General features: G+C 47.4%; 2 protein-coding genes across 2 annotated transcripts; both read right to left on the bottom strand.

The window, feature by feature from the left end:
• Positions 1-1,657: 1,657 nt before the first annotated feature.
• On the bottom strand, positions 1,658-10,999 carry Znf354c (zinc finger protein 354C). Its single transcript, XM_090320931.1, has 5 exons — positions 10,869-10,999; positions 9,599-9,690; positions 7,108-7,234; positions 6,686-6,781; positions 1,658-5,489 (listed from the first exon to the last, which is right to left on the bottom strand). The coding sequence occupies exons 2-5, from the start codon at positions 9,629-9,631 to the stop codon at positions 4,132-4,134; spliced, it is 1,614 nt and encodes a 537-aa protein (XP_090177057.1). The 5' UTR covers positions 9,632-9,690; positions 10,869-10,999; the 3' UTR covers positions 1,658-4,131.
• Positions 11,000-13,214: 2,215 nt separating this feature from the next.
• Positions 13,215-14,238, bottom strand: Znf879 (zinc finger protein 879). Its single transcript, XM_090320929.1, has one exon. It carries the CDS (start codon positions 14,221-14,223, stop codon positions 13,372-13,374), a length of 852 nt encoding a protein of 283 aa, XP_090177055.1. The 5' UTR covers positions 14,224-14,238; the 3' UTR covers positions 13,215-13,371.
• Between the last annotated feature and the right edge of the window lie 11,456 nt (positions 14,239-25,694).

Consider the following 25,694-nt stretch of genomic DNA (forward strand, 5'->3'; position numbering starts at 1 on the left):
TCAAGTGGAAGAGCTCAAGGACAGCACTCAGGCCCAGAGTTCAAGCCCCACAACTGACCAAAAAAAAAAAGTACAACCCCCCCCCAAAAAAAATACCTACAAAATGAATGCTAGGTATCCTGAAAAAAGGAAAGAAATCCTGCCATTTGCAACAACACAGATGAACCCAGGAACAAAGAGACATAGTGCCACCCAATGTGCAATCTGAAAACTGAACTCACAGACATGAGAGTAGAAGGGTTAGATACCAAAGGCTAGGGAGTAGGGGTGGGGATGGGGGGTTGGGAGATGATGATCAAAAGACACAAAAGTTTCAGTCAAATGGGAAAGGTAAATTCAAGAGAACTCTTTATTTGGGGGTAAAGGGGCTTGAGCTAAGGAGTTGGATGTTGTCCCTGAACTTTCGTGATCAAGGCTAGTGTTGTGCCACTCTGAGACACAGCTCCACTCCGGGTTTGAGGATGGTTAATCAGACTTTTCTGCCCAGGCTGGCTTCATAGTGTAATCTTCAGAAGAGAGCTACTTTTAGAGGAGAAAGAGGGACAAGGAGGAAGAAGAGGGGGACAAGTAGAAGAAACAAAACTATACAATCTTCTCAGGCTTACATGAAGTACTCAGCAACATGAAAACCAAATTCTGAGCCCTACAACATATCTCTGACAAATCTAAAAGAATAGAAATCATATAAAGTATGCCATCAAACCAAACTGAACTAGAAATCAGTAACAAAGATTTGGGGGCAACACAGTTCCAAACAGCACATGGATCAAAGAAGTCTTAAGAGACAACACAGATTTGGATTTGAAAAAATACAACTTATAAAATTTGCAGGGTGTCCCAGTCCAAAGTCCCCTCCACACACATGCATTCTGGGTTTTCATTATGGCAGCAGCCCACCCCAGGTGTCAGCCACCGCTGCCTAACAAAGTGTCCCTAAACTTGGCAGGTTCATGGACAGTGTCTGGTTAGTTTGGTCACCGGCTCCTCCTTTGGGTTTGTGCTTCTAAGATTTATTCAGTTGTTCTCATGCAGCCAGTGAGCTAATCTTATGAGACAGTGGTCTGCACACATGTGGGTCAAGGGCCAGGCCAGATCACAGGGGCAGCTCTGAGAGATGACTAGTTTCCTGTCTCTGCCATCAGCCTGGCACCTTCCAGCTCCTGTGTCCTGTGTGCCTGAGCTCTAGCTAGAAATGCAAGGCCCATTTCATCTCCAGGCCCAGGTAGCAGGGAAAGAGGGAAAGAAATGGGGTTGTCCTGGCCAACAGTGGCCTGAGTTCCTCTGGGCAGAGATGGGGGCTCCTCTCTCTCAGAGGGAGAGACACTGTCACTCTCCACAAGTCTCACCAGGAGAATGCCCAGGAGCATTGGATGCTCTTGCTTCAAGCCACTTCCCTCCTCAAATCTGCCTGCTGTCACCACAGCGCAGGGTCCCCGTCTACGCCCTCCACCCCCCAACAGCTCTGTCCAGCGGCAATGCAGATGACTGTTCCTGCCAGGAAAATTCTCAAAGCAGAGCCCCCTGAGACGATGCGGGGTAAAAATCTGATGGTTCTTCAAAGTCACCACTTTATCCAATCACTTTTGTCTCTGTTTTTATTCATTCTTCAACATCCAGATGAGCTTATAACATGACTATGTCTACATCTACCACAAATTAACCGTTTACATACTCACTTGATATCATCCTGCTGACAGCACGACTTTTTAAACCTACAATCTTCTGCATGCATCTCCTAAGAGCGATGCCACTAACCCAATACTATCGCCCATTATAAGACACTGAACCTACTACATCGTCTGATCCCCGTTCCATCTTCCCATTTCCTACATAGCCTAAAGGCCTTCTACAGTTTCTATTGTTTTCTGGATCCGAACCCAGTAGATTACATGACCACATCAGTCGTCTTCTTACAATGCTCCAAATTCTGGATTTGTCTACGGCTGTGTGAAATCCAGATAAGAGATGTTCATTAGACATTCTGGCATTGCATCACATATAATTATGGAGGGATTTATACTATGTGTCACCCATTGAGTTATATGTCAGCCCTTCATACAGGCAGTAAAACTCAGCCAATTTCATTATAAAAACCAAATCTTTAATTGGTGTCTGTGGGTTGTTTTATTTGTTTTTTGAGTAAGGATCTTGCTGTGTAGCAAAGACTGACCTCAAATTTGCAATCTTCCTGCCTCTACTTCTAAGTGCTGGGATTACAGGCATGCCCCACTATTCCGAATGGTATCTGTAAATGTTTGACATCTTCTACACAAAGTTCCTTTTTTCTTTTTTTTGCACCTAGTGGGGTTTTTTTTTTACCATCCACTGAGTTTTACTAGATTTAGTTACATCAAGGATTATACAATGGTGATTTTTTGAAATGTATTATTCTGTATTATACATTGAAAGATGGCATTGTTTTGTCTTTCTTTAAACATTATGGTTTTCTTCTTAGTGTGCTACAAGTCTAGTGATAAATCTTTTTGATGTTCACACTTCCCTAAATGTGGCTGTTGGGAATACTTTCCAGTTGGTCTCTATGTTCTTCTGCTATAACTCCAATAGTCCTCAAATGTTCATCTTGCATTTTCATTCAGGAAAAGCTCATCACCTGTTCCTGACCCAGTCATCCATTTCTCCAAGAGTTCAGCTTCCAGAAACTCAGATTTTATACTACACATGCCCACTATATGCTATTGGGACCACACTGGGGTACTGAGGACTGGTGAAAGCCTCATTTTCCTTGTAATTATGTATTTAAATACACAAAGGAAGTCCTGTTTAAACTAAGTCAATGAAGAAGCCCATTCTGCTGAATACTGAGACAGTTTCATTCTAAAACTGTTCTCAGACAGACAGTGTAACTAACTGTAGTAGACTCATTTTAAAATGGCTCCAACTATGACAGTCAGGAAGCAGGCGGGGGTTGGGGGGGTGTCAAAGTGATGAACAGATTGTTTAATCATAAAATCTTAATCTATAACTTTACATGGAATTCCTATAAGATTCACAATAGAGGGGCAATGTTGCTTGAGAAATATCCCCAAGCAACACCCTCTGGGCCTTCTCTGGCTCAGAGGAGTTAAAGACTGTCAGAAACAGATACAACCAGAGACTCATAGGAAAAAAAAAAAAGGTCTGGCTTTAAGTCAGTTATGAAGACTCAAGTGAAGGGAAACCTGAAAAGGTAAAACCAAAACTGATTAGGTTACTGTGATGTGTCAAACCAAGCCACAGCACATAATGAACTGACTCTCTTCTGGCTGTAACGAGCCTCTGGATGGGTGAACTGGACACTGCATCAGATACCCTCTGTCACAGGCCCAGAGGCATCCAGCCATCCACCAGCCTCTCCACTTCCTACGGTGTACTACGCTAAGACTACCCCACTACTTAAGAAATAACCAAGGAGAGCAAAAGGAAGAGTCTCCCTTTGGTCAACAATTACATTTTACAAAACAAAATTCTAAATTAGTAAGACTATTTTTTTTTAAGCAAAGACTTTGGAGAAAAAAAAAAAGTATACCAAAATTCTGTGCATTTGCCTAGGTGTGCACAGTGACATCACTACTACTATGATGTCATAGCGGTCGCCATATTGTCTGCTGAGCTGCCAGTCAGATTAAAAAAACCCAGCACACAGGACTCTGTAGGACAAACAGCGTGGCCATAGTAAGAAACATCACTGGTTGACACGTTGCGTGCAGTGTGCTTTTGCTAGATGAGAGACCACACGGTCCATACATAGCTGTATGGATGGAAATGCTCATCTATGTAGGTTGCTTATGCAGCAAACCAGGAAATGCTCTGGTCTCACCTCGTGGCAGGTCAAACTTAAAAAGAATTGCTTTCTTCATGCACGGGTCCCCGTGGGCAGTCACGTTTTCCACAGTCCAGAAATCTCCCCTTAGAAAGAAAACCTATATTCAACCATAACTTAGGCTTTTTGCAAAACGTTAAGGCCTTTCTCCACTTTGCCTAAGAGTTTCAAAAGTGGCCAGATTTTAGAATTCAAAAAAAAATCTGCCAGGGGTTGGGGCTTCTCCTCTTTTACTGGCCATCCTCCTGTGGGGTTTTACTGGGGTGGGGGGGTGGCTGGAGCCCCACTGGGGGTGAGGGGGTCTGCTCTGCTCACTGTCCGGTGAGTGCGGTGGGGTTGTCAGAGGAAGCGAGTCTGTGATAGGGGGTCAGGGCCGGGCTGTACAAGAAGGGGGCCCCGTACTCCTTCCACTTGTACAGGCGCTCCTTGGTGTGCACCTTCTTGTGACGGCACAGGTTGGAGCGGTAGCTGTAGGCCTTGCCGCACTCCAGGCACTTGTAGCGCTTCTCGCCGGTGTGGATGCGCTCGTGCTCGGTGAGGAACGAGTACTGGCTGAAGGCCTTGCCGCACTGCTGGCACTGGTAGGGCTTCTCGCCGGTGTGGATCCGCTGGTGCCGGTACAGGTTGGATTTGCAGCCGAAGGCTTTCCCGCACTGGCCGCACGTGTACAGCTTCTCGCCGGTGTGCAGCTTGCGGTGCTCGTTGAAGGACGAGTGCTGGTTGAAGGTCTTCCCGCACTCGGGGCACTGGTGGGGCTTCTGGCCGGCGTGGATGCGCTGGTGCTCGGCCAGCGCGGCGGTGCGGGTGAAGGTGCGGCCGCACTGCGGGCACTGGCACAGCCGTTCGCCCGTGTGCAGCCGCTGGTGCTCGGCCAGCGAGGGCAGCTGGCTGTAGCCCTTCCCGCACTGGGCGCACCGGTAGGGCTTCTCGCCCGTGTGCGTCCGCAGGTGCCTCTGCAGCTTGGCCCTGCAGTTGAAGGCCTTGCCGCACTCGCCGCACTTGTACAGCTTCTCCCCGGTGTGGATCCGCCGGTGCACCGTGAGCGTGGAACACTGGCTGAAGGCCTTGCCGCACTCCCGGCAGCGGTAGGGCTTCTCGCCCGTGTGCACGCGCAGGTGCTTGATGAGCGTGGAGCTGCTGCCGAAGGCCTTGCCGCACTCGCCACACTTGTACGGCTTCTCGCCCGTGTGCACCCGCTGGTGCGCCAGCAGCGAGGAGCGGTGGCTGAAGGCCTTGCCGCACTCGCCGCACCCGTGCGCCTTCTCCGCCGCCGCCGCCGCCCCGTGCAGCCTCCGGTGCTCCAGCAGCTGGGCCACCTGCGCGAAGCTCTGCCCGCACTCGCTGCACGCGTGCAGCCTGGCCCGGGGGGAGATCTGCAAGCATCTCGTGAGCTCCAGATCCTGGGGGAACTCCTGTGCCAATGCGTAGTACAGCCTGGGGATCCTTTCGATGGGAACAGCCTGCGGGGGGCTCAGGTTTCTAGCTCCCCGCAAGACCTGCTCGCCTAGGGCTGGGTGCTGGCCTGGCTCCCACACCGCCCCACTCCGTGCGGGCACCATCCTTCCAAAGTGGATGGTGTCACCAGCGGGCTTCGTGGGTTCTTTCTTTAACATCCCAGGAGACGTGTCTTCCCGATCTGATGCTTCTCTCCCAGGCTCCACCTTGAAATCTGAAATGAACCACGAGGCTCAGTGCTTCCTCTCTGCCAAATTGGGAAACCGCTGCCTCAGAGTGGGTGCAGACAGGCAGCAGCAGCAGCCCCAGACCACAGATGCCCTCTGGGGGAGATGTGAATGGGGCCTGGAGGAAGGCCAGATGGGCTCATGGAGTGAATGCTTCAGAGCGGTGAGGAAGGACACACTGGATAATGTGACACGGGAAGTGTGAGGCCTGCAGCCTGAGAGATGCAGGAGACGAGAGCCAGCCTGGCCGTCTCAGAGAGAGCAACGGCAAGTGGTCAGCTCCAGCCGAATCCCAGGGGCTTGGGTGAGCACCAGGGAATGAGCAGGTGAGCTCCCTCTACCTTCCTGTTCACATGCCACTGAACACTGCCCTTGGGCTTTCTTCAAAGCTTGTGCTCTGCCACTTGAGCCACAGCACCACTTCCGGCTTTTCTGTGTATGTGGTACTGAGGAATTGAACCTGGGTCTTTGTGAATCCTAGGCAAACACTCTAACACTAGGTCCAGTCCCAAGAGGCTGACTTTTTTAAAGAAGGAAAAGGGCCAGGCATAGTGGCTCATGCCTGTAATCTAGCTTCGTGCTTGGAGGCCAGGCTGGGCAAAGTGAGACCAATCTCAATCAATGAGCTGGGCATCACGGTGTGTGCCTGTAATTCCACACAACTACTTGGAAGGACATAGGTAAGAGGACTGCGGGCAAAATAAAACAAGACTCTATCAAAAAAGAAAAAGGAGGTAAGAGTGTAAATAAAGAGGTAAAACATCTGCCTAGCAAACATGAAGCTCTGAGTTCAAACCTCAGTAACAACAAAGGGAAGGAAGAAAGGAAGGAGGCAGGGACAGAGGGAGGGAAGGAAGGAGGGAATGAAGGAGAGAAAGGGTGGAAGTTAGCCATGTGCAGCTGTTACCCTGTCAGGACTCGGGAGGAACAATTTTCTCCTACAGCTCAGCTCTGATTCCAGTAGGAATGTTAGCTGGTGGGGCTCCTCAGGGCTAAGGATTAAAATGTGGCTTTCCTCACATGACTCACAACTGCATGCAGATTCATCTTATACCATTGCAATCAGGTGACTGGTACTTAAATGAACTCTGTAGTTGAAATCTAACTCGAAGGGCCTTAAGCCATCTCTGTGGGGCTCAAGTGCCCTTGTGTAAAGCCTCCCGGGTGCCCCTTCCCATCTCACCTCCACAAGCACCCACGGTGTCTTCACTCTCCTCCATGCTAGGATCGTCTCCCTCTTGCAACTGGCAAATCACCTTAGGCATTGACGCTGAAATCCCTGCCGGGGGAAGGAAATGGAGTCTGAAGGGAGGCAAGAGGAATGAGGGGGCAGAACTCACCCATCAGGGCCAGCCTGGCAGGCCCCCCCCACTCCCACCCCAGGCAGCATGGAGTGGGAAGCTGGCCTTGTTCTAGAAATAATTCAGTGAGCCCCTCTGCTGTCTGAGGACAGTAAATATCCTCTGGTCTCAGCGTCTACACTACGGTGAGCCAGGGAGCACGCTGTGAGGGAGGGCAGAGATAGGGGACAGAGTGACACGGAGATGCCAACTCTCAAGCAAGGAGCTCCAGTGTTCCCCCGCAGGTCACCAGAGGGCTGCTCACCCAGGGAGACCAGGTGGCTGTGGGTCTCCAGCATCACCTCCCGGTACAAGCGTCTCTGGGCAGCGTCCAGGTGTGACCACTCATCCTGGCTGAACATCACAGCCACGTCCCTGAATGTCACCGACTCCTGGAATGAGAATCCGTGCTGCTCACTGTGCTCTTCTTCAGTGCCAGGCTCGGAGCACAACCCCCCCCCTCCAAATCTCAGAAACCCCACATTTTCAAGCCAGCTGTCTACCTAACTTTTTGGAAATATTAACTATTTATTGAATACCCATTGGAATCAAAGAAAGGTCATATGCTGTGATGAAAAGAAAAAGAAAGAAAGAAAGAAAAAAAAGTCCCCACTGACACCTAGTGAAAATTCCAGCCCAGAGTCTTTCAAAGTATTTAGGCAAGTCCTCCTTGCACACAAAATTGAAATTAAATGATAGTTAATAAAATAAAAAACCAGAATACATTTAGAGAAATGGGGACAGGGTGAGGAAAATACCAATAGCAAAACAGACATTAATAAAAACTAACTTCTGAGACACATTAGTGTTTATGGAATACATGATTGGGACAATGATGTACACTTTTGATAGAATAGCTCCTTAATCTCATAAAAATCCAACGAGGACAAATCCAGTGATCAGTTTCCCCTTTGCTATTCTGATAGACTCCATAAAGAGGGCAGGAGTGGTAACCTGTCCTGCACATTTGTAAGTCAAGTGTGTGGACTTGCATTATAAGCGCTGACTCCACAGTCACTTGAGCCACCGACAGTGTGGTGGGAAGGAGGGAGCTGTACCTGCCGGCAGAGAAGCCTGACAGAGGCCTCCAGCCAGCCACACACATGACAGATGTCACACTACAGGGTAATCACACAAAGTGGCCTCATCTCTGTGCCATAATGCCATGAAAGGCCGAAAAGTCTGAGCTGGACAGCCGGGTGAAGCTAGGGAGAGTGGGGGGACTACTAAAAGCAACACGGGTATGGCTGAATAGAAAAAGACATATTTTTTTTAAAGGAAGTGAAGCTGTGGCTCAGAGTGGTAGTGCTAGCCAGGGATAGCACCCAGGTGCTGAGTTCAAGCCCATGACAGACCAAAAAAAAAAGGGGGGGGGGAAAGATAGCATGGAAGTGGTCATTCTGACTGAAATATAATACATACTCGTGTAAAATATCATGTGAAATCCTTGGGCACAATTAATATACAGAAAAAGGAGAATGATAGGAAAGTAAAATAGAGTTTGGGGTGCTACAGTGGAAAGGGAGGACAAGAGAGCACTCTTCACGAGGGTGAATATAGTTGAAATACTTCGTATTTGTGTATGAACATAGAACAATGAAACCTGTGGATATTGTTTCAAGAAGCAGGGGATGAAGAAAAGAGGTGCTGCGGTCCATTATATGCAAGTATAAAATGTCACCATGAACCCCCTTCTGTACAATTAGTATGTACTAACTAAAAATCTTTAAAAAAAAAAAACCTTCAGAAATTGCACTAAAGTGTGGACTATAGCTAATGACCAGGTGTCAACACTGGTAATGAAAAGAAGCTGTTCTGAAAGTAATACGCCAGCCAACGCTACTACATTAACAGAAAACACAACAGCATTTGCAATGAATTGTACCATGAACTCATTGTTTTCATTCTGTAGGTGTGTGTGTGTGTGTGTGTGTGTGTGTGTGTGTGTACATGTTATGTGTTATGTGTTATGCCAGTTCTGGGGCCTGAACTCAGGGCCTTGAACTCTCCCATGACTGTTTTACTCAAGGATGGCATTTTACCACTTGAGCAAATGCCTCAATTAACAGTTTTTGGCTAAGTAACTGGAGATGAGATTCTTCTGGACACATCTGCCCAGGTTGGTTTCAAATCTCAGCCACCTGAGAACCAAGTTGTTTGCTCATTTATTTGTCCTTTGTCAGAGTCTAACAACACTACTGTGTGAATGGTCTTATTTGGAGTCAGTGCAGCTATGTGGCCCTGATGGAGTTATTAACCTCTCTGTGCTTCATCTGTAAAATGCAGATACCGTCTACATGTGAGAACTTAATGAGTTAACTGATGAAAGGATTCATTTCTGTACATAGTAATGTGCAGAACCTGGCACGTGTTTGTGGTTATGCCATTACTAATGTTCAGAGCAATTAGAAGCTATGGATATAATTTACCCCCCACATAATTGAAGAAAAGAAATGTAAAGACATATAAACCATCACTGGCGAGGCTCAGATCCCTAGTGTGGATTAAAGCCCACTCAGTCAAGTTTAAGTTCATATTTATAACTTGTGGCTACTGCCACATTTTAGAAAAGCAGACAATGGAGTACAGAGGCCTTGGGGTATGTCAGTACAGAAAATCCATAGAAAATAGGCATCGAGGATTTCCACGAGGAAAGAGAAACATGCCAGGCTCTAGATTCTCCATTATGCTTGTTGCATAGAAAAATACCTAGTCAACAATGGGAACACGTCCATACAAAGGCAAGATTCACTTACTGTCACCCGAGCAGGGAGCAAAGCCACAGCCATTCTTTCCTTCTTAGTGTCCCTGCTAGAGCTGAGCAGAGTTGAGTACTGCCCTGGAAGGTCTAGGAAGAAAAAAGGTGATGTGAGGAACCCTGATATGGAGGAGTGACTTAGAAGGAGGAATTTACACCATCCACAATGACCATCAAATCCCAAGAGCCCCCCCGCCCCACACACAAATAATGCAAAGCAATTGAGAATGTCAACCAAACAAGTTTGCTTATCTCTACCTTCCTATATTCTATTTTCCATACACTAATGCCCTAACACATCTAACGACCTATTAGCTTCCTGTACACTAGAACTTATCTATAGGTACAGTAAACTTTCAACCCCACACAGTCACAATGAACTTGAACTTCCCAGGAATGGCTGCCTGCTGGCCTCACCCTTCCAGAATTTAGAACATAGGAAGTGCTACTGTGTCCCCAATAAAGTCTCCCAACCATGCTATCTGGGTCTGAATCTGGCCTTTCTACTTAGCCCAGGGTATGCAGCCCTTCAGAAGACACTAGACTGTCATTTGGCTGCCCTGCTGGCCCCACTGATCCATCTCTCTGCCCCAACTCTTAAATAGCCTTCCTCTCCCTCCTCCTGAAAGTTGGATGAGAAGGGAAGGCAGGAGAAGAAGCCTGGAGTGTGGGCATGCTGCAGTGGACTCCCTGGGGTGCTGGCCCTGGTATGGGCACAACTGTATGGTGTTTGCTTAGAAAGAAACACCATGCTATTTTATACAAGGTCCTCCGTGTCCCCCACCTTTGGAGACAGAGAAAGCACTGTATAGCTACCCCAATTTTACAGTTTGGGGGGGGGGGGTGTTAGGGAGATCCTGATCATTGCAGTCTCCACCTGGCCAGAGACACAAAGGGAAAAAAAAAGGTTTAGTGGGGGCCACAGGCAGCTTCCAACACACAACTCCATGCGGATTTCAGCAGATTTTCTGGCCCCTCTGCAAGTCCCTGCCGTCCCCTACAGGAAGGACTTGGGGCCCCCACCCCCGCCCCGCGGTGTGCAGGGAGGGAGGCCGACCTCGGCCCCGAGCAGCTATTGTTGCTTTCCTGAGTCCGCAGGGCTAAGGACCACAATGGGAGGCCAGGCACCCGGCCTTCCCGGGGGGGCTCCCTCCCGCCCCCCAGGCCCGCCAGGCCTGCGGGGCGCCCCGGCGGCCTCGGGTCCCCCAGAGCCCCCGCGCCACCGACCCCGGCCGGCCCCGAGGCCCCGCATGCCGCCCCCCACTCACACAGACACACGCCGGCTCCCACCGAGGCCCGGAGGACGCAGTCGCCACAATCTCAGCACTCCCCGTCCCCGCTAGGCCCGCCGCCCTGCAGAAGCGGGGATCACCTTTACTTAATGTCCGCACCCCACCCCCTGCCCACCTCCCCGCAAAGAGGCGGCAAACTACCTCCTCCCCGGCTAACCCTGAGAAGGCCTGGAGAACTACAACTCCCGGAGTGCACCGGGGCCTCTTGACCACATTTCCCAGAAGGCATCGCGGTCAAACCACTTCCGGGAAGGGCATGGAGGAGCCCTGCACACGTGTGGCTGCCGTGCGAAGCAGGGCGGTGGAGATGAGGGACGGCACCCAAAAGACGCACACTTGTTTTATCCGCAGGAAAAGTGACCAGAGCAAGCAAAACTGGAATCTGCATCAATCAAGTGTGTAGGAGCCCAGGTGGGAGTATATGCATATTTTAGGAGGGGGTTGGTTCTCACACAGGGTCTGCCTTGATAGCCCCAAGCTGTGCTGGTACTTGCTAAGACAGCCCAGGCCTGGCCTTCAGCTAGCCTGCCTCCACCTCCCAGCGGCTGGGGTTACAGGTGTGCTGGATGGTGCTGCCCTGGGCCACTTACTTCTTCGAAATTGTTCATTCAACACTCAACCGACACTCAGCGTAGGGGAGAGCAGTGTACAATTCGTCTCTCAAGGCATTTTCTTGGATTTCTTCTCAGCATTCTCTTAGTTTGAAGGTTCTATGTCCCTACATGGTAATTCTTCACAAGTGCAAAGGTATTGATCTTACTAGAAAGTCTGCCCTCTGTAGCCACCCAAGTTCCTGCAGCTGTGCATTCGACCAATTACAGATCAAACATAGTTGGGGGCAGGGGGGAGTCCATAAAGTTCCAAAGAGCAAAACCTGAATTTGCCGCTACTGTAGAGCTATATGAATGAACCTACAGCCTTGGGCTCAACCACTGACCCACATCCCCAGGTCTAAGTCTCTTTCTATATGTGTCATATTTCTTTCTTTGCACATTTACCCTCCAAACAACAGTCTTCTAACCTTGGAGAGTGTACTGTTCTTCTTGTTCTTACTTTCTAATATATCACACCAGCTATAGCTCATCCAAATGAATTTACATATTGCTTACAGGAGATCTTTTAAAAGTTATATTTTGTCCATCTAGCCCCCAAATGGGCTCATCATGGAATTTTAAACACAGCCCTAACTCCTCAAAGACTACTATATTTGGGGAAAGGAAGCTTTCTAGAATGCTTCCACCCAGATTAGTTGGGACAAGTCAGAAGAGTTGGGGAACAGGGCATTAGAGGCAGAACATTAGAGATCTGTTATCCCAGAGTCTGCTCCTTACAGGTGTGGAACTGTGACTCTCTTCTCCCATAACACAAACGCTAAAGAGAATTCCGATGCTGTATGCTGTGTGACCAAGTGGACTATTTCTATTTTTTTTTTTTAGTTTCCCTATTTTGTTTTATAAAGTGGTTATATCAGCCCTTGAGTGTGTCTACTTGGCAAAATAAGATGTTAACTTCAGAAGAGCTCAACAGTTTTGACTTGTAAGACAACTTTCACACTTGCTAATGTCATGATTTTCAGATATGCTGAAATGGACCAGAATGTTGGGGGCTACAGAATCAATCCCCACCCCTCTCTAGAGGAGAAAAACAAAACCTAAGTTTTTGCCCAGTGCCCGTCAAGAGTGTGAGGAGGGAGTAATGCTGTGGGATGGTGTAATAGGGTGTACAGCTTGAGTGGCCAGCCCCCTTCCCTTCCTGGGAGGAGGACCTGAGACCCACAGGGTTCCTACATCTCCCATTGTAACTTAGAAAGCTCAGGAAGCAGGCCCAGCTTGGGAACTAGGGGATAACTTCTATTTGTATGCTAAATTGCAAACGCAGTTGTTCTCCAAATAACCTTTACTTGGTTGGCCATTACATATAAGAAAGGTAATCACTTTTTGAGAAAAACAAACAAGGGAAGTGCAAGCCTTCTGTGATTTACAGTACGGTTAGATGTGAGTAAGATGTCGGCATAGGCAGTCATGGAGAGAAATCATAGGCTGCACAGCTCATGGTGATTTTCATCTCAGGTGAGTGGCAGAGACTGGAACACACAGAAATATCAGCAAAAACAAGTACACAATCTGTTTTCAGGGGATTAAACAACAAATTTTCGTGACAGTGAGGTAGCTCCAAGTTACCTGTGCACATTTCTTTTCTCCCTAGCACAACTGGTCTGCATAACACATAAATACAGTCTCAAAATTAAAAAAAAAGATTCTAGATTCATCTGAAGCCTGTACTAAGCCAGCCAGGCAGACAAATCTCTCTCTAATTAAACATCGGCGAGCTGAACGTGGAGCTGTGGCTCAAATATTGAAAGCAGCAGCCTTGAGCAGAAGAGCCAAGCAAATGGCAAGTGTCTGAGGCCCTGAGTTCAAGCCCCTGAGCTCTTGGATTGTCATAGAATGAAGACTCTCTAAGTGTCCATGTGATTTTCTCAATTGTGAGTCCTCTGGTGGTTGGCAAGGGACGAGCTCTGGCTGAATGCCTTCCCACACTGGTTGCACTTGTAAGGCTTTTCTCCCGTGTGAATCCTCATGTGTGTCATGAGGGAGGAACTCTGCCGGAAAGCTTTCCCGCACACCTGACAGTGAAATGGCTTCTCTCCGGTATGAATCCGCTGGTGTTGCACGAGGGCCGAGCTTTGCTTGAAGGCCTTTTCACAGTCGTGACACTTATAGGGTTTCTCACCACTGTGGATCTTCCGGTGACTGTTCACCACAGAGTGGGAGCTGAAAGCTTTCCCACATTCCTTACAGTGGTACGGCTTCTCCCCCGTGTGAATCCGGCGGTGGATGTTGAGTCTGGACACCCAGGAGAAGGCCTTCCCACACTGTTCACACTTACACGGTTTCTCCCCGGTGTGAATCCTTTGATGCTGGATGAGCGCTGAGCTTTGGCTGAAGGCCTTCCCGCAGTCTTTGCACGCGTAGGGCTTCTCCCCAGTGTGAGTGCGGCCATGAATGACCAGGGCGGAGTGATAGCTGAACACCTTGCCACACTCGCCACAACAGAAGGGCTTCTCCCCGGTGTGGATCCGATGGTGTCGGCTGAGGCGGGACACGGAGGTGAAGGCTTTCCCGCCCAGGCTGCACGCGTGGGGCTTCTCCCCGGTGTAAATCCGGTGGTGCTGAATGAGGGACGAGCACTGGCCGAAGGCTCTCCCACACTCGTGGCACTTGTAGGGCCTCTCCCCAGTGTGGATGCGCCGGTGGTTGTGGAGGGAGGAGCTGCCTCGAAATGCCTTGCCGCACTCCTGGCAGCGGTACGGCCTCTCCCCGGTGTGCATCCTCCGGGTGCCCGACCAGCGACGTGGTGAAGCCGCACTCACGGCAGACATAAGGCTTCTCCCCTGTGTGCACCCTCAGGTGCTGCGTGAGGGACGAGCTCTGGCTGAAGGCCTTCCTGCACTGCTTGCACGAGTACAGCTTCTCTCCGCTGTGGGTCCGCTGGTGTTTGCTCAGGGAAGAGCTGTGCAGGAAGATTTTCCCACACGCATCACATTTGTAACGCCTGTGCACGGTATCCACTCCCACGTGTTCCCACAGAATGGGGTAGCGCTGGGAAGTGGGTCTTCTTCCTCTGGACATGATTCTGGGTTTTCTAAGCAATAATGCTTGGGGTGCAAAAAGTTTCCCAAGTTCCCTATCTCTAAAGCTCCTGTCTTTCACATGGTCTTTTTTGCTGAATACTTGGTTCTCTTTGTCCTGTTGCGTCTCTGACTTCTCCCACTTCGTGTACGTTTTTCCCAGCCTGCAGTCAGAAGGGCTGTCAGCCGTGAGTTTTTCCAAGACTTTCTGATTGTCTTCTTTGGAAACTGTGGTTTCAAATAAACACAATAGAACATGATGTCAACATACCTAAGGACAGCTAACAAAGTCAGCCTTGAAATCTTCAGGAAGAGGGAGAAGAAGCAGGAAGCTGGGGGGGGGGGAAGGGGGGAAGCTCAAAGAAACCCATAGGCAGGTAAACTGAGGACTCAGAGGGACATTCCTGCATGACGAGGATGAAATGAAGCCCAGTGCCGTGCAACCTGCCCTGATGAACCATTGCTCAGTACTGGCTCAGTGTCTGCCTGCCCCACTAGAAAGCTTAAGGCTCCATTACCAACAGCCAAAGCTTACGTGGACAACAGCCAAACCAGCCAAGAAGAGCAAGGGGCTGATGGTAACTGTAAGAAGACAAAAGCCAAGATGATGTGTGCATTAGGAATAACTATACTGGCATTTTAAATGGGGTGATGAAAAACAATGATGTTAAAAGATTAAATCTACCCAGGAACAAGGCAGGCGAGAAAGGCTGATCTAAAGACAATTGCAGGGGCTGGGAATGTGGCTTAGTGGTAGAGTGCTTACCTAATATGCATGAAAGCCCTGGGTTTGATTCATTAGCATCACATAAACAGAAAAGCAGGAAAAGCCAGAAGCAGTGCTATGGCTCAAGTGGTAGAGGGCTAGCCTTATACACAGAGAGGCTCAGGGACAGTGCTCAGGCCCTGAGTTCAAGCCTCACAACTGGCAGAAAAAAAAAAGACAATTGCAAGGTGGCATTATCCAAAAAGAAATGGACTCTTTACCTGACTAAGTCACTGTAACTCCTATGTACATCACCTTTATAATAACAAGTTAAATTTTTAAAAATTACAATAAAGATAACTGCAGTGAGAAAGAGCAGTTAAGACAGAAGCCATAAGGCAGAAAGTGGCTTTCTGTGGTCTAGCCTGGCTTCCCAGAGTGAGGACAGTTAGGGCACTGACACAGCAGGAGCAGGTGCACAGTGATGCCCCTTCCCACCTGGCCCCCGGCAGCACAGATTCTGCACACTGGACCCAAGTGCACTCCAGGCTGGCAGAGTCCCCAGCCCTCTGACCCTGCCTGGGTCAGAACGGTGGCGTGCACAAACATGCATGTCCCCATGACCCGAGTGTCCCATGAAGCCTCCCTAGCCCCATGGTCCAAGCTCCCGTCACTCACCTGGACATGCACCTCGAGGCACCTCATTTCCCGCAGTCTGGGGGTCTTTGGCTTGCTCTAACTGGGAGATGACCTTTGGCTTGGAAAACAGAATCCCTGTGGTGAACAAGAAGATGTGAGCGGCCATGGCAGAGGTCTGGCCTCGAGTCACTGGTGCAGGGGACAATGCGGAGGAGGTTTGTCACAGGGGCTTAAAGATGGACTCCTCAGGGATGCCAAGAGGTGGTAGTGATGCCCTTCCTAACTGAACCTCACCCAGACCTCTGGCCACAGCACTCAAATGCCCCCCCCCCGGGCCAGTCCACCTGTTCCCCCGTCGAGGAGGGCGGCTCACCCAGTGAGACCAGGTGGCTGTGAGTCTCCAGCATCACCTCCTGGTACAAGTGTCTCTGGGCAGCATCCAGGTGTGACCACTCATCCCGGCTGAAGATCACTGCCACGTCCTGGAATGTCACCGACTCCTGGAACAGCACCCAATCCCCCCCCCCCATGAGACCGCTGAGAAGCAGACCCATCACCATCCAGGGTAGCGGGGCATTTCAGGTCAGGTGAGTATTTCTGGACTGAGGCTCCTCTGTTGACATGTATGTATCATGTGTTCCCTAGAGTGCCACTGTGACCCCAGAAAGCACACCGCAGTCAAGCAAGAAGTCCACAAAACAAAACGCAGGGACAGCACCCAGGGCCCTAAGGTACATTAGCTAAGCACTATATCCACTGAGCCATGCCCCCTGCTCCTTTGTATTTTGTTTTAGAGACAAAGTCTCACTAATTTTGTATAATCTTGCTTCAAACTCTACATTCTACTGTCCCAGTTTTTCCATCCCAACTGGGATTACAGAAATGTATCACCGCACCCAATCTGGAAACACAGAACTTTAGACCTGGAAATATGTAATCCCCTAGTCCGGATTTGCCTTATTGGTGACATACAAATCAGGTTTTAGAAAAAGACTCCTTTGGAGGTCCCAATTCTGTCTATCTCTGAGTCCCCCAAAAGAGGAACTGACATTCACAATAGGAAACACTGAGTATGCCAACATATGACTTTGTCTGGAGACAGCTGCAGGCAGGTTTCCACACTCCACCCAGGGCCTTTGTTCCTCTTTCTCTGCAAGTTCAGTGAACTGTAATCACCACTCCAAAGCAATGTTCATTTATTAAGAATATATATGTGTGTGTATAAATAGATATAGATATAACATGATTATGTATAAGTGAACAGCTTAGAGTCATTTGACAAGCTATGTCCTTACATGTAGTTACATATATGATATATATCATATACATTATATATTATATATGTTATATATGTATGGAGAAACTTCTCATGTGGATGGGCAGCTAAAAAGGAAGCTGTCTTCACTCACCTGAGCCTGGGTGGACAGCAGCCTGCTCGTCATCTCTCCCTTTGTTTCCTGATCTTGGAGAATGGAGAAAAGAAGCAGTGAGTAAGATATGGTGATCCATTCTCTCACCCCTTAAATCCAAGCTACACATCTTTGGGGCACCTGCACAGTCCAGGCAGTTCAAGACAGAAGAGCCCTGGGCATCACCACCAAAGCCAGATGTGCACAACATAGTCCAGTCGCTTGGCCCTCAAGAGTTCAGCCAAGGACCATTTGTAAAGATGAAACAAACTAAGGGATAAAACCCATGTGTTGGCCCAGTGCTGGTGTCTCACACCTGAAATTCCAGCTACTCAGGAGAAAGAGATTCTGAGATCTTTGAAGCCAGCTAGAAAATGGTTATCTCCGTATAGTAAAACGTCGAAAGTAGAGCTGTGGCTCAAGTGGCAGAGTGTCAGAACTGACACAAAAGCTTTTTTAAAAAATTCATTGTTTACCAGCCAAGTAAAAGGTACAGCCATACGTATGGCTGACACCAAGTTCATGGGTCTTAAGTAGAGTGAAAAGGCCTAACAACCTACACATCTGCATTTGCACACTAGTGGAGGCAAAAAGAGCATTGGAGGCTGGAGGCATGGTACAAGTGGTTGAATGCTTGCCTGGCAAGGGCAAGGTTCTGAGTTCAAATTCCAGTAGGACATAAACCCACACCAAAAAAAAAAAGAAAGAAAGAAAAGGCATTTGAAGAACAGATAAATTTCTTAGCAATGGCTAATAAAAGTCAGCTCTAACCTTCCTCTCGAAAGTTTTGCTTCTTGCATCAAAAATGTGCTTACATGTGACACGAAGCCCACTCCAGAAGCGGACACATAATCACGATAGTGGCTAGAAATAAATGTGAAACGCAGAGCAAAGGCTCAGGGGCAAAGCACAAGCTGCAAGAGGCTCCCCTCCCAATACCACTAAAACTTAAAATCCCAGAGAAAGGAGAAGTGACATCCAGTGACCAAAATCACGGAGAAAGAAAAGGAAAACAGTGACCTCACCTTAGGATTCACTGCAGTCAAACAGTGTCCAAAACAAAAAGTGCCAAAACAAAAAAGTGTGGTGGGGAAACATAAACAGAAAAAACAAAAAAAAAGTGCAATTCCAGGAAGCGGAGGGGCGACGGCCAAACCCACCAAACTCAAGTGTTGAAAACTGCCCCAGGCCTCACGAACCCCGAGACAGGGCACAAGCATCCTGCAAATCTCTTTTCTGGAGTTATTTTGCCCTCCAGGGTGTAGCAGCAGCATCTTCCCTGGCCACGCCCCGTCGCTGGCCACGCCCCTCCTCTAGCCACGCCCCTCATTTAGCCACGCCCCCGTCTTCACAGCTCACCTGTCGAGGCCACGTAGCGCCGGCTTGGCGGGGCTCGGACCTGTGCTGCGGTCAACCCTCTGTCTTGCACCCGGGGGCCACCGGCACCGTGGCCCACGCGATGGTCGACAGCCTCGGGCAGCGCCTAGCTGTGCACCTTTACCAGCAGCAAACAGAACGCCCAGCGCAAGGACCAGTCGCGCCGCCAAAGCCTAGTGGCTCTGGAACAACTACGCATGCTCACTAGGGAGCCCGCGCCCTCCAGCAGTACTGGCGCTTTTGGACTACATTTCCCAGGTAGCTTAGCGACACGACTCTGTACGGTGTCCTAGAAGGGAGCGCGCTCAGGCTGGTGTCAGAAGTCTTCAGGCTTGTGTGCACTTTCCTTTATTCAGTAATTATAATGGCAATGATAGTAAAGAGTGTAAGATGAGTATGTATTGAAGAACATGGAAGACTAGCCACTCGCTGCTTATTCTGAACTGCTAGAATCTACTTACCAACTCTTTACATAAAAATGATATTGAAATTGTATAATCTACCAAGGAAGGGTTAGACCCAAAAGGCTCCAAAAAACAAAGGGACGGCTCAGCACCAGCACAGGTTCTCTGAGGGAGTCTCCAACAGAGTAAATGTTTACAACTGTATATTCTGGTTATGAATATATGCACACTAAATGAACATTACAAAAATAAATAATCAAGAACAAATTGCACAACAGCAAGAACTCCCAGCAAGAAGCTATCCCCATAAATCAGTAAACACAAAAGGGGGGGGAGAGAGAAACACAGAAGGAAAAATAGATAATGACAAAGGACACTAATCACTTCTCCATAATTTCCCTAAATGTGAACGGGATAAACAATCCAATCAAAAGACACAGAGCAGCAGGTTGGATTAAGAAACAAGACCCATCAATATCCTGTCTCCAAGAGACCCACCACCTCACTGCCAAAGACAGAAACAAACTCCAAGTGAAAGGATAGAAAAGAATTTTCCACTCCAACCCATGGTGCAAAAAAGCAGGAGTAGCAATCTTAACCTCTGACAAAATTAACTTCTCAGTAAAATCAGTACATAAAGATAAAGATGGCCACTACATATTAGTAAAGGGGACAATTTATAACCAGAATATTACAGTTATTATATTTTAACCCACAGCAGGGTGGTACTATCCAAAAAGAAATGTACTCATTACTCACTTATGTAATTGTAACCCTTCTGTACATCACCTTTATAACATATATATTTTAAAACACTGTGATGATGAGGATATGGAACAATCAAATCTCTAGGTGCATATTTACACAAGGCCGGTTATCCTACCTACTCAGGAGGCTGAGATTTGAGGATTGAAGTTTGAAGCTAGCCCAGGTAGAAGTCTCTTGGAGATTCTTATCTCCAATTACCCCCTCAAAAACTGGAAGTGGTGATATGGCTCAAAGTGATAGGGCACTAGCCTTGAACAAAAGAGCTCAAGGACAGTGCCTAGGCTCTGAGTTCAAGCCCCACAACCAAAAACAACAAATAGGGTGGAAGTAGAGGTGTAGCCCAAGTGGTAGAGGGCCAAGTTTGTGCAAAAAAGTTAAGGGATGCTGCCTAAACCCTGAGTTTTAGCTCCAATTTTTTTTTTGAAGAATGAAATCTCCTCCTAATGCTTCTTTCAGTTACATCCCTGTCATTAAACAACACATGGCCATTGGTGAGAAACTGACACTGAAAATCATAGAGAAAAAGACAAATTATCAATAGCTGATTTTAGAGAAATGCCCCTATCCAAGCGAGTACTAGTTTTAATTTTTATCTTGATCTGAGACTCATCACTGATTGCAATGTTTTCTGTGGGCTTTTAGTAGATAATTTCATCAGACTAAAAAAAAAATCCCTAGATTGCTCAACTTTTCAAATCATGAATGGACATTAGATGTTATCAAATTTTTTTCTGCATCCATTTGGATAATCATGTTTTTTTCCTTTAATCTGTTAATGCAGTGAATTATAGTAACAGATTTCCTAAGTCATTAATCTGCTCAAGTACATTTCTGGGACAAACCAGACATGCTTGTGACATTTTTATGCATGTCCATTTATCAAGTTTCTGTTTGGGCTTCTGTATCTGCTTTTTAGGTGGGTCAGTAATTTTTTCTTGTGCTATGTATTAAACCTCATAAGGTTTCTAAAGATTTTTTTCCTAGCACAGTAATATTTAACACTCAAAGTGCGTGGATCTGAATGCATGTCACCTAGAAGAGAGCAGAAGGACTAGAGGAAATAGAATTGTGTGGGACATTCTTTAGCTCTTACAGTCTCATCTTGAAATGACTATTTGCTCTCTATAAAAACATTGTGTTCATTGCCTTTTTTTTGTTTCTTGGGGGTTTTTTTGCCAGTCCTGGGCCTTGAACTCAGTGCTTGAGCACTGTCCTTGGGCTTTCTCAAGGCTAGAGCTCTGCCACTTGAGCCACAGCACCATTTCTGGCATTTTGCGATGTATGTGGTACCGAGGAATCGAACCCAGGTCTTCGTGCATGCTAGGCAAGCACTCTACCACTAGGCCAAATTCCCGGCGCCCGCGTTCATTGCCTTTTTTTGTTTTTGTTAAGCTGGGGATTGAACCCAGCACCTCATGCATGCTAAGCAAGTGCTCTACTAATCAGCTACATTTCTGGCTATTATTTCTTACTAAGATTTTGATTTCAATTAGCGTTCTATTTCCATATCTGCTTGTGGCTTACTTGTTCCAAGGTCAGTCTTTTCCTTTTTTTTTTCATTTTTTTTTATTATTGAGGTCATGTATAGAGGGCTTACAGTTACATTTGCTAGGTAGTGGGTGCATTATTTCTCACACATTAATACCCCTTCTTATGTTTTTCTCCCCATTTCTCTCCCTCACGCCCCTCCCAATCATCTTGTTTTCTCCCTTCCCTTTCCTACTTCTTTTTTTCCCATATATTTTTATTGTAATTAATAGAAGGGTTGCATTATATTCACCAGATAGAAGGTGCATTACTTCACAAACATCGATACCCTTTCTCATGTCTTGGTCCCCATTTCCTTCCCATCACCCCCACCTCTCATCTTGTTTCCCCCCCTTCCCTATCCAATTTCAAATAACCAAAAACACATATATACAATATATCAGATAACGAGGTGAAATACTTGTAACAATCTGAGATAACCAAGGAACAGCCAAAGAGATGAGAGATAACACAGTACATTAAGGACAACAATCACTCATTCTATGGCTTTTGTTTCTATGTCCTGGAGGTCCTTTCATTTAACATTGTACAATATGGCCTTATGTATCTAGATTTTGTTCTATTGTGAATCTCTGCTAGGAGAGCCCAAGTTTCTACTGAAGGTCAGTCTTTTCTATACTCAGAGTTATTGTCCATTTGCATCTTTATACAACAGAAGACTTTTCAGGAATATGGATTTTGTTGTCCAACACAAACCCCTGTCATCACCCTGTGATGGGTTTTTTATTGTGCCATTTGTCTTTCCCTGGAGATTCCAGGTGTCATCTTTCTTCCCAATAGTCATACCATTGTGTCTTCCTTTTCTTCATGCAGCTCTCTACAGCATGTCACCCATGATACGAGCCTTCTGCATATCCAGTGGGGGAGGGGTGGAACAGTCTTACCTCTTCTGATATGTGGAGTGTGTGTGTGTGTTGTGCTACTACTAGGGCTTGAACTCAGGGTCTTGGCACTATCCTTTAGGCTGTTGCTCTATCACTTGAGCTGCAGCTCCATTTCCAGATTTTTACTAGTTAATTGCAGATTTGAGTCTCACTGAATTTTATGCCCAGGCTGGCTTCAAGCTGTGATCCTCAGATCTCAGCCTCCTGAGCAGCTAGGATTATAAGCATCAGGCTAGGCTTTACCTTTTAAAGACTCTACCACCTCTCACCTCCTCATCGGGGACCAATACTTCCAACCCTTGAAGCTTGGGGGCGGGGGGGATGGAACACACTCAAACCAGATCCAATCCAAATCAGAGTAACAAGTTATAACAGCAATAATTCAAACAATATAGATTTTTGTCCTTTATACTCTAGACAAGAAGTCTAAAGTTAGTTTCCCCAGGGATAAGCAAAGTTGTCAGTAAGATGGCTTTCCTGGGGAAAGCTCAAGGAAAAATCCTTTTCTTCATCTCCTCAGGGTTTTAGAGCTGACTTCCTTGGCCAGTGGCTTCCTTGCTAGTCTTGAAGCCTCTTCGGACCTGTTGCTGCTCTCATCTTTTATTTATGAGGACCATTATGGTTGCATAGATCCCACCTGGCTAATCCAGGATCATCTCTCCATTGCCAAAATCCTTAATTATGGTTGCAAAGTTCCCTTTGCCAGATAAGAGAATACCCACAGGTCCTGTGGATTAGGACTTGACAGATGTGAGAGCCATCAACTGCCTGGGACAGGACCTTTCAAGAAACTATCTCTGATGCCTGTTCTATATGGATCTGAGGATTGGAGTTGAAAGCCAGCACAGAGAGGAAAGTCTGTGAGATTCTTATCTCTAACTAACCTCCAAAAAAGCTGGAAATAGAGCTGTGGCTCAAGGCGTAGAACTCCAGCACTGAGTGAAAAAGCTCAGGGACAGTGTCCAGTCCCTGAGTTCAATCCCTAGATCTGACATTCACACCAAACCAAACCAAACCAAAGACTACATATAGTTCACTAAAGCAGTTTTCTTTAAAAATAGTGGTGATTTTTCCACGAATAAAGCCACGAGCCTAAATGTTTGCCTGTCTATCAATCTTCAATTTCAGTATCAATCTCAAAACTCAGGCAGACGGATCTAACAAAAACGAACAGGCTTCCCTTTGCATTTTCATGCATTTGACACACCATCGGCCTGTGATTTCATTTTAAAAACTGATTCGATCAAATCACTTCCAGTTCTACTTCTTGCCAATACCCCTCTCCATTTACATAGTGTCAGCCACAGGCGAAACGGCAGCATGTGTTCTTTAAGACTAGACCTGCATTTTAGTACACAAATCAATCTACCTCGGGTAGATCTATTGTCCCGTTTCTAAACATATTGGGCTGAGGTGAACAATCAGGACTTTAAAACTGCTGTTTCCAGGTGAACGCTGTAGCTTTGCAATGCGATGGTGCTTTGACCTTGGCAGCTATAGGGATGAGCTATGCAACCCCGGGTCCCTCCAGAGCCTCCATAACCGTTGTTCTCAATTAGTAATGTGTCAAAGCCACCAGACAGAATTCACGAAGTCTTTACAGAGTGGTGTTTATCGGTGAATTATGCCTCTATCGTTTAAAGAATTCCTATATTAAAGCTCTAATTCCGTAGGATAAAAGGATGTGGCCATAAGCAGTGTATTCACTGACAAATTGAACGGAAACCTCTTGGTGCCAAATGCAGCACCCACAGATGTGGACTCCCCAGTTTGGACATCGCCTTGTGCACAGCGTCATCTCTCTCTAGGGCCCCATTCAGGGCCTCATATTTACAAACTTCCTAGCTTATAAAATGGTAGAAACCAGGTTGTCAACCCCCAGCCATAGAGGAAGTTGGCCAGCTGCTGGAACAGAGAATATTGAGGCCCAGAGTGTGGCAGGAGAAGAGAAAGCCACACATTTCCTCCTTGTCCCCTCTGTCAGCTATGCTCAAATCCCCGCAGTCACCCTAATCTACCCTGTTTAATGGAGACAAAAGCCAGCTCAGCCCCACTTCCACGATCTGGCTAAGATCAGTCTGGCTGAGAGCTCACCACCTGTCCCCAAGACACCCCATATTCCTTCCACACCAAAGAACCAAACCATGTCATCTTCAGAGATAGTGGTAAAAGTATCTGAAGAAAGTCAAGTTCAGAGAGCCTCACACCCCGTGAGTCAGCTCCAGGTCACTGCGGAGACTCTTGAACTCAGAAAGATTTTAGTTTTTATTTTAGTGTTTATGGGAGTTTACTGGAGTTTGAACTCAGAGCCTTGAGCTTCCTTGCACTTCTCCCCACCCCCCCAAAAAAAACCCTGGGGCTTGAATTGTAGGCCTAGGCATTGTGCCTGATCTCAGGGCTACCACTTGAGTCACAACTCTACTTTCTAGCTATTTTATACGGGTTATTGGAGATATGAGTGAATGTCATGGATTTTTTCTTCCCCGGCTGGCTTTGAACCAAGATCCTGAGATCTCAGCTTCCTGAGTAGCTAGGATTATCCACATGATAATGATTATCGGCCACTGGCTCTTGGCTTTTCTGTTCACTTTTTTACTCATCCGCCCCACCCCACCCTCAGATAAGCTTACTTTTGCCCAAGCTGGCCTTGACCAAGATTTTCTTACTTTAGCCTCCCAAGAGGCTGAGATACCAGCAGGCTGACCATCGGGAATAAATGACGGTGGGACCAACTCCATAGTGGTTTCTCAAGAGTCTACAGCGGGAATTTCTGGGTTAGCCAGCCTTGGTCTCTCCCTCTTAGCCAAGGCGGCTTGGATGGGTGGTTTTCCACCATTCTGGGCACTGATCTTGATGCTGACCAGGTCAACAGTGTGGCCTAGACCTTGGTAGTTCACTCCTGGAGGTCCAGATTGCCCTTGGGCAAGGGAATTAATGGGAAAAGTCATTTTTCCCCCCCATAGGTCTGCTGAATGATTGCTGCTGTTAAGGGTCAACTTGGGTGTGGCTTGTTCCTGCCATACCTGTCTTCCCCCCTATCTTTCGGCTCAACCTTGCAGCTTCACTCAAGCATCTGCCCCTGTCACCCATCACTCAAGGTTTGTGACAAGGTGCTGCCAGGAGAAAGCTGGATAGACCAGACAGCTGAAGTCAAAAGAGGCTGTGCCAAGAGAAAGGGAAAGGAAAGACAGACAGAGAGGAGAGACACACAGAGAGAAATGGAGAGTTAGAAATAAAAATAAGAGAGAGACAGGCTATATAGATCACAGTCTGGGTAGGTCAGGGAGTTGGGGAGGGATGGAGGGAGGGGAGATAGGGAGAGAGCGTGCATTCCTCCACCCTCCAAGCTCAGGAGGAGGGAGGGGGGTGTCCACCCTCTCCCACCTCTCTTTGAATCCTTAAATCCGCTCTAGCTTGGAGCCCTACTCATCTGTCA

This window comes from Megascapheus bottae, chromosome 29, assembly GCF_031878675.1.
Source record: "Megascapheus bottae isolate mThoBot1 chromosome 29, mThoBot2.hap1, whole genome shotgun sequence".
In the NCBI taxonomy this organism is placed as follows: domain Eukaryota; kingdom Metazoa; phylum Chordata; class Mammalia; order Rodentia; family Geomyidae; genus Megascapheus; species Megascapheus bottae.

Excerpts from the sequence above, each read along its gene's own strand:
- Znf354c (XM_090320931.1), bottom strand. The coding sequence starts at position 9,631 with ATGGCTGTGGCTTTGCTCCCTGCTCGGGTGACA. Across the intron at positions 7,235-9,598 it reads TGCTCCCTGCTCGGGTGACA|GAGTCGGTGACATTCAGGGA; the intron begins GTAAGTGAATCT and ends TTCTCATTCCAG. Across the intron at positions 6,782-7,107 it reads CAGCCACCTGGTCTCCCTGG|GGATTTCAGCGTCAATGCCT; the intron begins GTGAGCAGCCCT and ends TTCCCCCGGCAG.
- Znf879 (XM_090320929.1), bottom strand. The coding sequence starts at position 14,223 with ATGCACACCGGGGAGAGGCCGTACCGCTGCCAGGAGTGCGGCAAGGCA.